The sequence below is a fragment of the Trachurus japonicus genome, chromosome 22 (genome assembly GCF_045865225.1).
Source record: "Trachurus japonicus isolate A0001 chromosome 22, Traja_1.0".
Classification (NCBI taxonomy): Eukaryota; Metazoa; Chordata; class Actinopteri; order Carangiformes; family Carangidae; genus Trachurus; species Trachurus japonicus.
Genome location: NC_140928.1, coordinates 12658706 through 12673708, shown reverse-complemented (window position 1 = coordinate 12673708; position 15003 = coordinate 12658706). Strand labels below are relative to the sequence as shown.

The 15003-nt window shown below is 43.2% G+C and overlaps 1 protein-coding gene across 2 annotated transcripts in view; it reads left to right on the top strand.

Moving 5' to 3' along the window:
- Nucleotides 1-15003, top strand: part of aqr (aquarius intron-binding spliceosomal factor) — a 44637-nt gene that overhangs the window by 28918 nt on the left and 716 nt on the right. For both annotated transcript variants that reach the window (XM_085767822.1, XM_085767821.1), the window contains exons 30-35: nt 527-714; nt 813-984; nt 4347-4517; nt 10031-10116; nt 13102-13276; nt 14630-14740. In XM_085767822.1, coding sequence (XP_085623948.1) covers nt 527-714; nt 813-984; nt 4347-4517; nt 10031-10116; nt 13102-13276; nt 14630-14740 — 903 coding nt within the window. The remainder of the gene's footprint in view (nt 1-526; nt 715-812; nt 985-4346; nt 4518-10030; nt 10117-13101; nt 13277-14629; nt 14741-15003) is intronic.

Here is a 15003-nt window from a genome sequence, read left to right as displayed (position 1 = left end):
CGAGATGGCGCTGATGTCTGTTTGCAGAGGAGATCATTAAGCACATCAGTCCATAGAACAACTGCCAGAGCTCTTCTCTTTATCTTTCCTCTCTAGTTAGCCATAGCCAGAGCCTTCTGCCAGGTGTACGTCACAGTTAAACTATTTATTCTCCCCCCCTCCCCTTCCCTTTCATTATCCAGCCATTCATCTCTTATCAGCTCTGGACTTACAAAACTCAGTATATCAGATTTTGTCCGAGGTCAAGACCCAAATAAACCACATCTAATTAGCAAAATCTGGCAGCATGATATAGACATCGGACTGACCCGGCGAGCTTGACTGCTTCCTGGACTTGAAAGGACCAGAGTGTGGGAGTTAGGGGGACCTACTTGCAGATATCTATAGAATATATAATATTCATGCTAGATTTGCATGAGTGTATTATCCCCAGAAAGTCTAAAATGATTTTTTCATACCTAGATGGGGGCAGGCACATACTGACCTCTGAATATCATTTTCATATTTTTTTTGTCTCCTTCTACAGAATCCTGAGGACGGCTACAGCAGACTGAAGCGTTGGATCATGATCGGAGACCACCACCAGCTGCCCCCTGTCATCAAGAACATGGCCTTCCAGAAGTACTCCAATATGGAGCAGTCTCTGTTCACCCGATTTGTGCGCCTGGGAGTGCCCACCATAGATCTGGATGCGCAGGGCCGTGCACGTGCAAGGTGGGTCACCCTGGCAGATCGCAGTAACAGTGTCAGTGGTGTTATCTCACATACAGTAACAACATTGTGTCTTGTGTTTCTGACTCCCTATCCCACAGTCTGTGCAATCTGTACAACTGGCGCTACAAACACCTGGGCAACCTACCTCATGTCCAGCAACTGCCTGAGTTCCAGGTGCCCAATCCTGGCCTAACCTTTGACTTCCAGCTAATTAATGTGGAGGACTTCAATGGGGTGGGAGAATCTGAGCCAAATCCGTACTTCTACCAGGTCAGTAGTTCACGCTGCGGAAGATAGACATGCACAGCACAACTGTTGTTTGTAAAAAAAAAAAAATTAAAAAAAACCCAGTGGATAACACCAGTACTCAGTACGTCTGTAGCACATGTGTGCACACAATGTTGTTGAATCAGCAGAAATAGGTTATGTTACAGAATTTATGGCCGTTTCCAAGCACAATTTATACACCCCTTTACACAGATACACACTCATGCACACTTAGTTCCATCAGAGTAGAGAGCCATATTCTTCCCAGGCCTCCATTTCCTCTGAATTGGTCGCTGCACAGCAGTTCATTCATTTTTAAAATGTAATGGTTTAGCTACCAGTCCATATGATAAATTCATAACCCTGCTTGGTCTGCAGCTAACACTGGCTGCCCAGCACAGACCAGTGCGTTTGTCCTTCACACCGTGAACCAGATTGTGTTTCATTGTGCTGAGACACTCAGGACTGGTTGTGGGCTAGGATGCAGGGATTATAGGCGTATGGCAAAGTCTTCACTTTGGCACCACTCCAGCACAAGACCCCAAACATTATTGTCAAATATAACAGTAGAAATACTATAAATATGCTGACACTCAAAACTAGTCACTTTATTGGGATTATTTAGTCATATTTCATGGTTCTAAAAAACTCTGTTCTTAGTAAATGAGAAATAGAAAGATAATTTTACCACAAACACAACGGAATTTGTAGTGAATCAAAGCAGATCATTTCAGGTTAAAGTTAATTTGTTTAATCATTAAAATATGTAACAAAAAGAAAATAAGTCAGTTGAGACACTGACATTTTGACATGTCACAGTGCTTCATGTTAGTGCAGCGTTTAACATTGTGCATCCGCTAGTCCATGAAGCTTCTTATTGTTTTTAAATCCAGACCATGTGCGCTTCTCGAGGCAGCAGGTCACATGAACCTCAACTCCATTTGCCTGTTGCCATTTTCTGGCTCCTCGAGGGAATTTGCACACACACACGCACACAAACACACACCCATCCACCCACCCACACAATTTGTAGGAGGGGTAAATTGGACACTAGAGAAGCAGTTGTATCCACTGAATGCCTAATGCCTGTCACAGCTGAACAAACACTGCACAACCCCTTTTTACACTTATACAGGAACCGTACACCCATCCTATACAGAAACATGTGCACACAGACACTTCATAGTCCAAAGGTCTGTCCCCGCCGCTCCGGCTCATTTGCTAAAGCACTCTCCATACTGAGCCCAAGCCTGATGATAGTACTTGGAAGTTGTCAAATGGCTCATACAGCGTAGATGCTTATCTAAATCCACATCTTCTGTTGTTAGAAAAAGGCTTTACTCAGCCACCAGGCTTTATGTAGTTTTTCTGCTTCGTAAGCTACATCTTAAATTGCATGAGAGTAAATGGCATGGTGGGCTGTACTCAGGGGTTTTCTAGATTTATACCTTTTATTACCTCTTAAATGTTTGTATCTAAACTCTATCTCCGCTTGTGACTTATCTTTGTCTTCAATCCCCGTTTCATCTCTCCATCTTCCACAGTCCTCATGCAGCCTCAGGCCACTGGCTCAAACTCCAATGGGTTGGGTCTGACCTTGTTGTTATGGTTACCAAGTTCTCTGAGGTGTTAGGGCATTAGATCGCATTTATGTTAAACATGCACACGAGGTAGGGAGAGCTGGAAATGCCAGCCAGATGTCTACTTAGATATTACTCCCTGTGCGTGTGTGTGACTCATGCATATGTTATCAGTTCTCGTGAGCTTTTTGTTTCTGCAAACTGTAAAGTAACCTCATTAGTATTTCTAAGGCAGTCAACTGCTTAACTGAAAACAGCGATATACAGCACAAACCTTAATCTTAAATCTAATAAGAAGCGGTGTCTTTACAATCCTGTGAACTCTTGTTGTAATGTTGGAACAGGACATGACAGTAAGGATACAGCCAGACTCAAGACTATCATTCATCTTGTCACTGACATGTAGATAATGTTTTTAAAAAATCACTGTGATATTCAACATTTTCTAGCTAATTTTTAACATAATCACAAAACAGGAGCTCATATCCGACAGTCACTGCCAAACTTGAATAAAACATTGGCGGTAGTGTGGTGTGGTCATTAAAGATGTGAAATTTTGTGCCATTTGGAGACAGGTACAGGGGAAGAAGAACAAAGGCTGTCACTGTTTTTGATGTGTTGACTCCAGTGCAGCTGGACTAGGAACTGTTGATGAAGCTGCATAAATTATTATCAAAGATGTGAGCCTGCAGTCCAGGCTTAATTGAAACTGCATGAATAATGCATACTGTTACCTTTTTTTTTTTTTTTTGGTCACATTTGAAGGGCAGAGTATAGCCTTACAGCTAGGATGCACATGCACAGGCTGAGGAATTTGTTGATTGTAAAGTAGTTGAATGATGTATGCAGTATTGGCCTTTACATTTGGAGGACAATCTTGTATGATTTGGTCCCAGGGTCTTCAGATATTGTATTCAAAATGAGAGCTAAATAATCGTGTTTGCAAATTTACATGTTTAGGACACTGTTGTTGTTGAATGTCCTAACAAAGATTGAGGGTACTGTGACTTAAAAAACAAAACAAAGACACATATATTCACATATATTCACTGTCATAACATCATGTCATGCAAACACAGTTCTGGCCATTATTCAACTGTAACTCAGGAAAAGAACAAAGGCCTTCAACAATGGAGGCAGTTGTTGTAGCCTTTTCCCAGCTCAAATGTAAATGCAGAGATAGTGGTAGTGCATTATGATAACATTCTGCCGACAAATGAAGTGTGAAACTTTTAATGATGATGCAGCCTTTTTCATACTTCTGAAAACACAATTAGCAAAATTATTCCCTACACTACCAAAGTAGAAAAATACCATAAACCCTCCTTGTTTCTATGGATCCCAGAATGGGACATTTTGTCTCAGGCCGGCTATTGGTGGTGTTGAGCTCCGTCCGAGGCAATTAATTCCAGCCTAAATCAGATAGCTGCTCATGCATGAATGAGTGGGCTTTTATCTGGCTGGAAAGTTAAACACTTGACAGGCGAGTAAGGCATAGAGCAAGATGTTACAAGAAAATGAGAAGAGCAAGGTGTCAAACACAGCCGACAGCCCTGGCTGTGCAGAGAGGAAGAGAGACCCATGTATTTTGGCTTGGCTGGGCTCACTTTAGCCTGATTAACTGATGTGATTTAACTAGAAAACCATGCTGGACAACAGATTTTTTTGAGGTTGTGTTCCCTAACAGCAGTTTTGTCCTTGTCCCATTACTTTTATGTAATATTATACAGTTTAAGTATGATAACATTAATCTTCCCTCCTCCTTCTCTCCTTCCTGTTATGCAGAATCTGGGAGAAGCGGAGTACGCTGTGGCTCTGTACATGTACATGCGTCTCCTGGGCTACCCTGCTGACCGCATCAGCATCCTCACCACCTACAATGGGCAGAAACACCTGATCCGAGACGTCATCAACCAACGCTGTGCTGGCAATCCCTTCTTTGCACAACCCAACAAGGTAAGGACATACATGTGCCACTTGACAAGTACCTATCCTCCCAAGTATCTCCTTAGGAAATGTATGGCAGCTGTTTTTAAGGACTCAGGTGTGAGTTTACAAGTTGAAATGTGCAAATATGCAGCGTCTTGTCACATAAGAAGTTGTTCCCGGTAATTGGCTGATGTAGTGCTCTGTTAGCGGGCCAAACATCTAAATCAAATTGCTAAGTGAATGTAGTAACATCCAAGTGTCACATCAGCACACAGCTTTCCTTGGCAGTATTGCTTTACATTGCAAATACTGTCTTGGCAGCCTTGCAAGTGCTCAGTCCTGTTTTCTGTGGTCTCTGTACTTAATGTATTTTTTTGTACAAGGAAATGGCCTTAAATGCACCTGAAAAGCACCATAAAGGACATGTATACATTCCACAGTTTGTGTAGCATTCAAACACGGTTCCGCATGCATGAACAGTACATGCTCATAATAACACTTGAGGGTGACACATTTCTTCTCTTCTGTCAGGAAGGAATCCGCGGTCCCAACAGACATGTTTTCACTTCATATATATATATGTGTAAGACCTGGACTGGTTTTGTAGGGACATACCTAACACATGACACGCACATGTGCACATGGACACATTTTCTTCACAGCTCCAGATGTCAGCGGCTATCAATTCACCAACCTCTTATCCTCTTACAGCAAGAGAGAAATTCACAGCTCTCAATTCTCACAAGGCTTTTACTGTTACTACAAAACACTGTTTCCTGTTGCTTGTGCACTATGAGTAGAATTGGCTAATTCTTCTTTAAATTCTAACCACAAATGTCCCAACTGTCCTTTGTACTTGCATTGTAACATACCGTTACTTTTTAATTTTAGTGAATCAACATTAACTGCTCCTCCTGGGAGGTTGTTGATTTGCTTTATACAGTTTTAAGCTGAGCAAAAAAAAAAATCATAGCATCCATTCCAGCTCCACCAAATCATGAGACCATTAAGACTGCTGCAGGTCATAAGACTCAAATCGAGCAGGACACTGCTGTGCCCTCTGTGCGTAACGGTGTGCATACCAGCCAGTTGCATACCTCTGTAAATCAAACTGACTGAGGGGAGAGTGTTAGTGTGTGTGTGTTTTGAGAAAACGATTAAAATTTAGTGTGGATGCTTAGAGAGTGGGTGTAAACTCTGTGCTGTGTTCATCCCCCAAGGATCCCTGTTGGGATGTCTTCATCCAGCCCACATTATTCCCCTGAACTCCTCTTGTCTCTCCTCTTCCATTCCTCCCTTTACACTGCGTTAAGTCAGCAACCCGCTGGCGCAGTTTCCCATCCCTGTTCTGTTTGTACTTCTAAATGCTCTTACCCGCTAGCCTCAGGTTATGCTTTCCTCTCTCTTTATTCTTTTTCCCTAATCACTCTCTCACCTTTCTTTGGTCTGCGTTCTTCAGGCCTTTCACATACTTTAACATTGTCACAGTCTATTTAGGGATTCCAGAGAAAGCGTCGCAAGTTTGGAGTGAAAACAGCACATCAGCATGTCTCTATTAATACTGGGCTTCCCCAGACATGTTGCCTATTTTTACCGTTTCTTGTGTAGTGCTAGTCATAAAGCAAAGTCAACGTCACAACTTTCTTCACCTTTTGGGAGTTTTATTGATATTTTCATGTTAAGTTTTAATGATCTATATTTTCCTTGTGAATGAATCACAGAACATCTCCTCATGCGATATGTTGGAAATAATATAAATGTAGGACATCACCAGATTGATCTTTTAATGTATCAAGACACAAAGATTGTAACTAGTTGCTGTTAATAATTATCTATAGGAAGGTGGGAAGACATTTGTGTAAAGAGTTTACAGTTTAAGTTAATGGTGCGTTCTACCAGCTGCAGGGATGGAGTGGTTAATGAACTGTTGTTGTCGTGTCTGTATTTTGTTGTGGTCCTACCTTGTTGCTTTGTCATCAAGTAAGTCCCCTGTTCTGACAGCAATCCAAAAATTGTGCTTGGTCATGTTAAATGTCCGGCAATGTTACGACACAAAGCGCTATTCTGTGTGCTTGTGGCCTTAGTCAGTATGTATGCCCAGTAATATGTGACAGGGGTGACAGGCTTTAGATTTGCTGAGAAGAAAGAAAGCCAGAGAGGGAGAGAGATGAAAAAGAGAAAGGGGGCTCTTGTGGGAAAATGCTGAGCAGCTGAAAGGTCATGGCGCTGAGCACTGGGTCCACAGTGTGTCTGACAATGTGTCACAGTGGCTAAAACCAAGCAAATGTCAACAGCCAGCACACTTTACTGTCATGACTTTAATTAGACAGAAAAGGAGAGGGAGGCCAGCTAGCACCAGTCAGAGTCTTAAACTCAAATAAACACTTGCCTAAGCTGTCTGCTGAATCCCAAACACAGCAGTTGGTATACATGTGCATGTGTTTATGCAGTTATGCATTTTTAATGATGTTTGGTTCTTTACTTTACGCTGTGAATTTCATGGACAAAGTCCCTTTGAGTCTCATTTCTACTGGTGCTGTGTTTTACACCCTATGATAGTATTTGTTCATGCAGGTCTCTAAATGAAAACTTGAGATTGAGATTCATTGTAGCTGTTGTTCCTGACCAAACATCACACTATGAGTTCAAGTAATGGAATGACATGGAGCTGTGAGTGATTGTCTGTCTTAAGTTCGTTGATGCACATCAACAGTTGATGAGAGATGAAATTAGATGGGGAAACAGTGTCTGAAGCTCCAAGTTCACCTTGTTCAACCCTCCCTTAATTATTTCTCAAGTCTGCACACACACACTTGTCTTTTATAATTGTGAGGGCAATGAATGATACAATGCTTTCCCCAGCCCCTTATCATAACCTTAAAATAACAACTGAATGTGAAACTTAGCTCAGCCATGCACTAAAACCATTTGAATTCACGGCGCATTTTGGTCTCTGAAACTGTTGGACCTAACAAGTACAGTAAAACAAAACCACACATACACTTTTTCCCCCGCCCCACTGTGGAACCGCTTCTTCTTCTGAGACCTGGGACCTTTATCACAACAGAAAAGCTAGTTAATGCTGAGTAGCCAGAACAAGGACGTGTTCTCTAACCACATGTTGACTTGGATGGAAGTGTATCTTTTTAAAACGTCCCAGCATGCCTTGTTGACGGAAAACAAATCCTGAGACGTGCAGATTTGAAGCCACAGGAATAAAGACATTACGCTGCGAGGCTGTGAAAAATGAAATAATTCAGCAGTCTGACTTATGTAGATTCCAGCTTGTAGTTGCCATGAATAAGACATAGCAGGGAGGGTGGAATGAGTTACCAAGCAAGGCAGAGAGGAGAGATCCACGGTTCACCACTAGCTCAGAGCCGGCGTGTTATTGTCTTCATGGAAATAATTATCAGTGAAATAGCTTCTCTTAGCAACTACCCGTGTGTGCTTCTTTGCGTGTGAACAAATATGCACCTCACAGCACGATGAGTGTGTGTTTGTGAATCTCTTTGTGTCCACGGACATGCATGTGCCACAATGACATGACCTCTGTAATTCACTCCCTAGAAGATTTCTCATAAATAACTAAACACCATGCAAATTGCTATGCCTTGGGGAGATTTCTCTATCTGGGCTTCGTTGTCACTGTCTGTGGACTAAGAATAACTCTTCTTTTAAGCACCTCTTCTCTGCAAAACAAGTTGCACTGTTTCACTTTAAACCTTTGCAGTTAAAGCCCTGTTAACTCTTTGGTTAAATCCTGCTTCAGCAAAGGTTCTGCTGGAGTTTGTCTGCATATGCCACAATGGTGTGGACATGTGCATGCATGTACATCACGGATGTGTGACTTGAAGATTAAACATTTAACTTGAACATACAACCCCCACCAACGCCTCATGCTATTGTAAAACCGACATATTGTTGCCTCTGGTGCTGCACCTGTTCGACATAGCAACAGAGAGACCTAAATAAATATTGGTGTGCAACCTCTATACCCTCATTATGCTCTCTTTTACACATTCACACACACTCGCCCCGCTCAGGGCCTTCGTGTTACCCAAAAGGGATTTTTTTAGGTGGGGGTTCAGCAGAGGGAGTTTCAGGATCTCTTAAAGTTGTATTAGCCTAAAGCGTATCACCACATAATGATTTATTTAGCATGATGTGGTTCACGGGTAGTTGCTGTCGTCCTGGGTCTGTGTGGCTTCTTGGTGGTAGCTGATTTCCTATTGATCCACTCTAGAGTGCAGATCTATAGAGAAAATGCCTGCATTTTTCTGCTGGGCTTTAGGTTTCCTTGCATATAGCCTATGTAGCCACACAGCAGCAAAGGACCAATGATTGTTTTGTTTTTATACTCTCTATTTTCACATAATGTTACATTTAAGTAGGTTAAAGCTAATAGGATTCCTTCTATGATGGTTGTCATTGCCATTACTAAGTGGGTGGAGATGCTGGTTCGAGAAGTGTTTCTTCCTGATTTCCCCACTTCATATTTTTCTTGAAAAGATATCTTCAATTTTACTCAATATTGAAACATGGGCCTCTCCCTTATGAGAAAAGTAAACTGTACAGCTTTATGCTAGGATCATCTGTTCCAATCATTCCAGCTACATTTCTGAGAGATTACAGTTTTCCCTCTGTTTGGCAGATGGCTTTAAATATTACAGTGCCCTTATGCCTTGGCTGCTGTTGCTATGGTGAGAATATAAAAAAGTGTCACAGTATTTAAGCTCAACAATTGGATGGTTTTTCTTTTTTGCTGAAGCGCAAGTTGGGAGTAATAGTGCACTCAAAAAATATTTTCAAGCACATTTGTTCATGTTTTGTGCTGAAGATTTGACCATGAATGGCAACTCTGTTAAGGATGGACCAGTGTGTCAGATGTCCATGATGGGCTGTGGTACTAGCTAATATTACGTAAAGTGTAGTAATGCTCTGTGTGGTTGTGCAGTATTTTTCTTTATTATATAAGGCGACAAAGTCAAAACACGCTTCTGTTCTTCACGTTTGGGAGTAAGTACACTTCTTTGGAAGACAGGATTACCAGGTTACAAAAGCAAATTGGCTGACACAAATTTCCCTTTGCTCTGAAAAAAATCCCAGGGAACCACTTCTCTATTATGCCTCCCTGAAATAATCTCTGATCCAGTTGAGCTGCGTGGCCCCCAGTACCCTGGTCCCCGAGTCTCAAGGGCCCAGGTAAGAGGCTAGTTGTGGCAAATGCCCTCTAAGCCGTATTAGCCCTGCAGACTGCCCATGTGGCCAACAGTGATAACAGCAATAACAAGAAAACACAGTCGCCGTCGCTCACCGCTCCCCCCTGAAAAATAAATAAAGAAAAGAAAAAGAATTTAAGACGGAAAGCGGTCTGACTCATGTTTCTAAACATTTCAGCTAAATCCCCACACCTACCCAAAATGCAAGCGCTAATTTACTTTGCAAAATGCATGCTGCCATTGCTTACTTAGCATTTCTTTGATGTGTATTTGTGGCTTTTTTTGTTCACTAATGAATGTTTGTGTGTGTCCATGCAGGTGACAACCGTGGACAGGTTCCAGGGTCAGCAGAACGACTACATCATCCTCTCACTGGTCCGCACCAAAGCTGTGGGACACCTGAGGTAATTACATCAATGCATGCCAAGCACAAAAAAACTTACCTGACCCAAAATAGACATTTTCAGCAGCTATTCTACTACAAATACACTCGTGTACTAAGAACACACAGCAGAAATGTAGGCACTTTACTCTCTGGAGACAGCTGCTCTCCGGAGACGTTGTCTCTTTGCGATGTGTAACTACTGAATGCAGTTTGCTAAAGGACAAAAAACAATAACACTGCGCCTGTCTTGAAGTATGTATGAGTCTAATTTGAAACAGGGGGTGCTTCAGGACAGGAACTTGTCTGCAGAGCTGCCTGTACCTTTTGTCCTGGTTAAAAGAAGCTATTGTGCTCTGATGATTGGGTTGAGAACATCAAACAAAGAGCTCTTCTTGGATAAAGACTGTATAACTATATAACGTAACTATATAACAGTGATTAAGAGGCATGATGTTAACTAAACTGCAGTGGTTGGCTTTATGTCTTTTCATTCCATGTCCCATTGCTCTCTGCTTAACTATAGTCCCGTGCTGGCCTCCCTTCGTACTTTTCAACTCGGTCTCCTTATCTCTCTCTGCTCCCTCTTCTCCCCGCCGCCACCTCCCTCCTCATTTCCTTGAATTGATTCATAGTGAAATGGCCTTTCACTCCTCGGCCGCCATGAGATCCTGATGAGCTCTTCACACTTAATATGCTGCATGTTTTAATACCAGACAATTGAGGCCGAACTCTTCCACAGTACTTAAGCTTGCCATGTTGGCCTCTGGCTGTGATGTACAGTGGCTACTGCTGTTAGAATTGCGTGGCTGGCTCACGGCTCTATCACAGCCGCACTGCCATCCGTCCTCACATCGGACAGTCTGCAAATTGGAACCCCAACGCAAATAATAACTCATTCCTTTTGCAGCTAAATACATGCTTCACCCCTCCCTCTCTCTCTAGCATGGTCAGTTTTTCGGCGGCAGAGAAAACACTTAAAAACTCTATCCCGATCTTCCCTCATCTCGTAGATAAAGCAATGACCTGATGTTGCTGAGTGCAGCGGGGCCACAGAAGAGTGGTACTTTATCTTGGTAGCAGCACCCGCTCTCCTCTCAGCATCATTCATTTAATCTTGTCTTACAATGGATATTACACCCTGCCTTGCACACATTCTCAGCTCCACACCGTGTGGGCTGGCTGTCAAATGTGTCCCTGTAACAATGTGTTTTTTTTGTTTTTTTTTAAATATATGATAGAACTGCCCAAGACTTGTAAACAGACTTTCAGCTGGTTTTACAGATTAAACAATAGAGGAATTAAAGTATTGATGAATGTCTTGTTAATCAACCTAACATTCATTCATATCTTGGAGTCCCTGACACTTCTGAATGGGCAGCTGGGTGGTTGGAAAAGCAGTGATTCATGGGAAATTCTTGTGCTGTCCATTGTGTATTTCGCATAGTGGGATCACTGTGGCATACCACTGATTTTACCTCACAATCCTCCCCCTGCTCCTGCATCTCCCCTCATGGCAATCTGCTGCCATGACGACCACAGGGGGACACAGCTGACCATATGATGAGCTGACCCTTGCGTTCACAGGAGAAGCATTCCTGCTGATGCTCACATGTAGGAGCACACTGTTTGACAGGGAAGCACAGATCCAGACACGCTCTGACATGCGCACGCACGCACACATGTGGGAACACGCACACACACATGGTACTCATCCACTTTGCCCTGCCATGTCACAGCTTCAACCCAGGTGGGCGTCTCTCAGTTGTGCCAGGTCCACAGGCTATCATGCTTCGCCATTGGTTCATCTCCGCTGGAGCTCTGTGCTCATTGGTTGTAGCACGTTGTAGTGTCTCCGTGGAGATGTTGTGCTTTCAACTTTCATTTTGTACCACGCAGGCACTATGACCCCAAATGTTCACTTATTTTTCACCTAAATCTATAAGGCCCACACGTTCACTCACTCATAAACACCATACAATGGTTTCCATAAGCCCTTTTTTTTCCTTCCAAATACTCATTGAACCCATCATGCATATTGTGAGGATTAATCCTCTTGATCTCATGAAGTGCCCGGGTGGACTCCATATTCCACTTTTTTTTGGCAGCATGTCAGTGTGTATACTGTATGTGTTCATGTGTATTTGTATAGATGTATCTATACAAGCATGACCATGTGCCAAATTCTTCTACATCAAACCTAAGACTGTTTCCAGTGTCATCACAGCTGCGTGAGTAAGCCGGAGCCTCGCTCCCCCTCAGATGCTCTGCCATCTTCCATGCTCTGCGGTTCTCACTAAGCCAAGAGGCGTTTGTCTCACTGTTGATTTATAGGCAATTTAAATGGTCATATTTTGCAGACATCCATTAGGTTGTGCAGACAAACACCTAAAACAAACAACATGAAGATTTATTACAGACTAAAAGGCTGACATGTACCCCTCCCTCTTTTTTTCTGCCTCTCTTCCTGTATGTGTATTGTGTAAAACTTTAACATCTTACAATATTTCTCAGAGTTGTTTCATTTGGATATGTAGACAGTGAGTGGCACAGATAAATAACCACTTTGCATATTACAGTAAGCCACGCTGGACTCCTCTTGTCTCGTCTCTCTCTCTCTCTAATCTCTTCATTCTACTGGATTGCAAGAAGTAACCCGTCAGCCCTCTCCTGCACTCCCTCACCTCTGCCTCTCTTTGTCTGCCCTTTGCCTCCTGTTCCTATTTTCCTCACATAGCTTCTATAGCAGTCCCCCTCACCTGCTGCTGCTTTATCCCTCTCTAAACCTCTCTCCTCCTACACATCACTGCCTTTCTCCTTCCTTTACAATCTCTACTTGATCCTTACACTTTGATCCCTTTTTTACTTCCCTTGGTTTTTGTTTTTGCCCCTACACATGATTTCTTCTCCTCTTATAATTTCACACGTTCCTCCCCCACCTCCGCCGCTTCTCTTTGATTTTCTCCTCTTATGTCAAACCAATTTTCAACTTCTTTTCCCCCCACAGGGATGTGAGGCGTCTGGTGGTGGCCATGTCAAGAGCCAGACTGGGTCTGTACATCTTTGCCCGAGTGTCACTGTTCCAGAACTGCTTCGAGCTGACTCCTGCCTTCAACCAGCTCACTGCCAGACCTCTGCAGCTGCACATCAGACCACACGAGTACTACAGCCAGGAACAGCCTGTATGTAAACACACATACATGCATGCATGCACACACCGGTTTCTTAAAAGGACAATAATCTTCTACTCAGTTTGACATCAGTGATAATAAGGTTCTCCCGCTCTAGAGTTGTAGAAGAGAGCCAAGCTTACGTTTCCATATGTTCCACACCAGTGACCATATCCCAAAAAATGTTGCCATGTCCAGCTTCCCGCCACGTCACCGCTGCCATGGCCCCTTGACTCGATCTAATCCTTCTCCTATATTCTGAATGGCATCCTCATCCTCAGTGGTCCCAGGCCTTACTGCAGCTTTACCCGTAGGCCCCAATCCGTTAACGGCATTCTGCGCGGGGCATCTGCAGGCATGGGAAACACGGGCCTGGCTATAATTAACCCCCGAAGGTCAGAAAGCGAAACCCCTCTCTCCCAAATCCCGCCAGGCCAGCATGAGACGACTCTTGTCTGGTCGTTGTGTCTCATTGACTGGCGCGTGTGGCAACAGGCGTGTCTAAAATACCCCATAGCCTGTGACACTTCCTCTGACTCTGGAGTGTTGATCCCCATGAGGGACAGCTCTTTTGGGCACACACATGTGGCCCCTGCTTAGCCCCATCTATCTAGAGTCAGTAAACCCCCGCTGCTTACACGCAGAAGCAGAGCGCAAGTCAGACTTCGTCTGGCGAACGCTCGACCAGAACTGTCACAGGATACTTAACAGCACTGATACAGAGGCAGTTGTGGAAATAAAGGACAAGACTGCTGCTTAATGCTCAATATACATATTTACTGCACAATGAGACAGCACTGGACAGATGTTAAATGCGATGCCTGCTCACTCAATCACTGAGCACATTAACACAGTGATGTTTGTACTGACATTTTTAAAGCAATAAAGTCACACACAGTTAAGTTTTACAGTGCTGAATCCGTCCGTGCATCCCCTCCGACGTGATGCCCAAAGGGCCTCTGTGAGCATCACCCCTGTATTTAGGAGGTAACAGCCCAGCAGATTGAATATTCTGCTCACCTAACCCCTCAGTTTAGGCTGCAGGACTCTGTCTGCATACTAATTTCGATCAAATTACAAACTCTGCATCCCCGACTCCTTTTGATAGTACGTGAGCAGAGATCGCTTGAGGCAGCAACTGAGAAATTTGCTTTCAAATAGCAAGTAGGTTGCGGCGGGCAGGCGAATTGTAATTTCCCTGAACATTTTGACTCAGATCAATAGTTTACCAGGTGGTGCCTGAAAGAACAACTGCTAACAAGACAGATATATTCCCTCATTATCATTCCCTCCACACAACACCGCAGATTCAAAACAATCTTTCTCTTTACTGATGCGTTTTTGCTTTTTCTTTCTTGTGCTCAGAGAGATGCTTCAGGACAGCCAGACCAAATCGTCAAGAACATGCCAGAGATGGCCAACCTGGTGTATAATATGTACATGCACATGATCCAGACCTCCCAAAAGTACAGACAGGTAAGAATCTATACAAATTAATGAAGTGTTTCTAAATGGGATATTCTACTGTATTGTGGTAATGTCAGTACACAGACACATACAAATGTCTGTGTTTAACTTCTTATAAGTCACATTACATTAACCAGTCACGCTCTCTGCCTGGTCGCTACCTTGGTATTTTTTAACCTTTACACTTTCACGCAACAGAGCAAGTGGGTCAAATGCGAGAGAACTGGTGTGTGTGTGTGAGTGTGTGGAGAGGAGAATTAAGGGACTGTAAG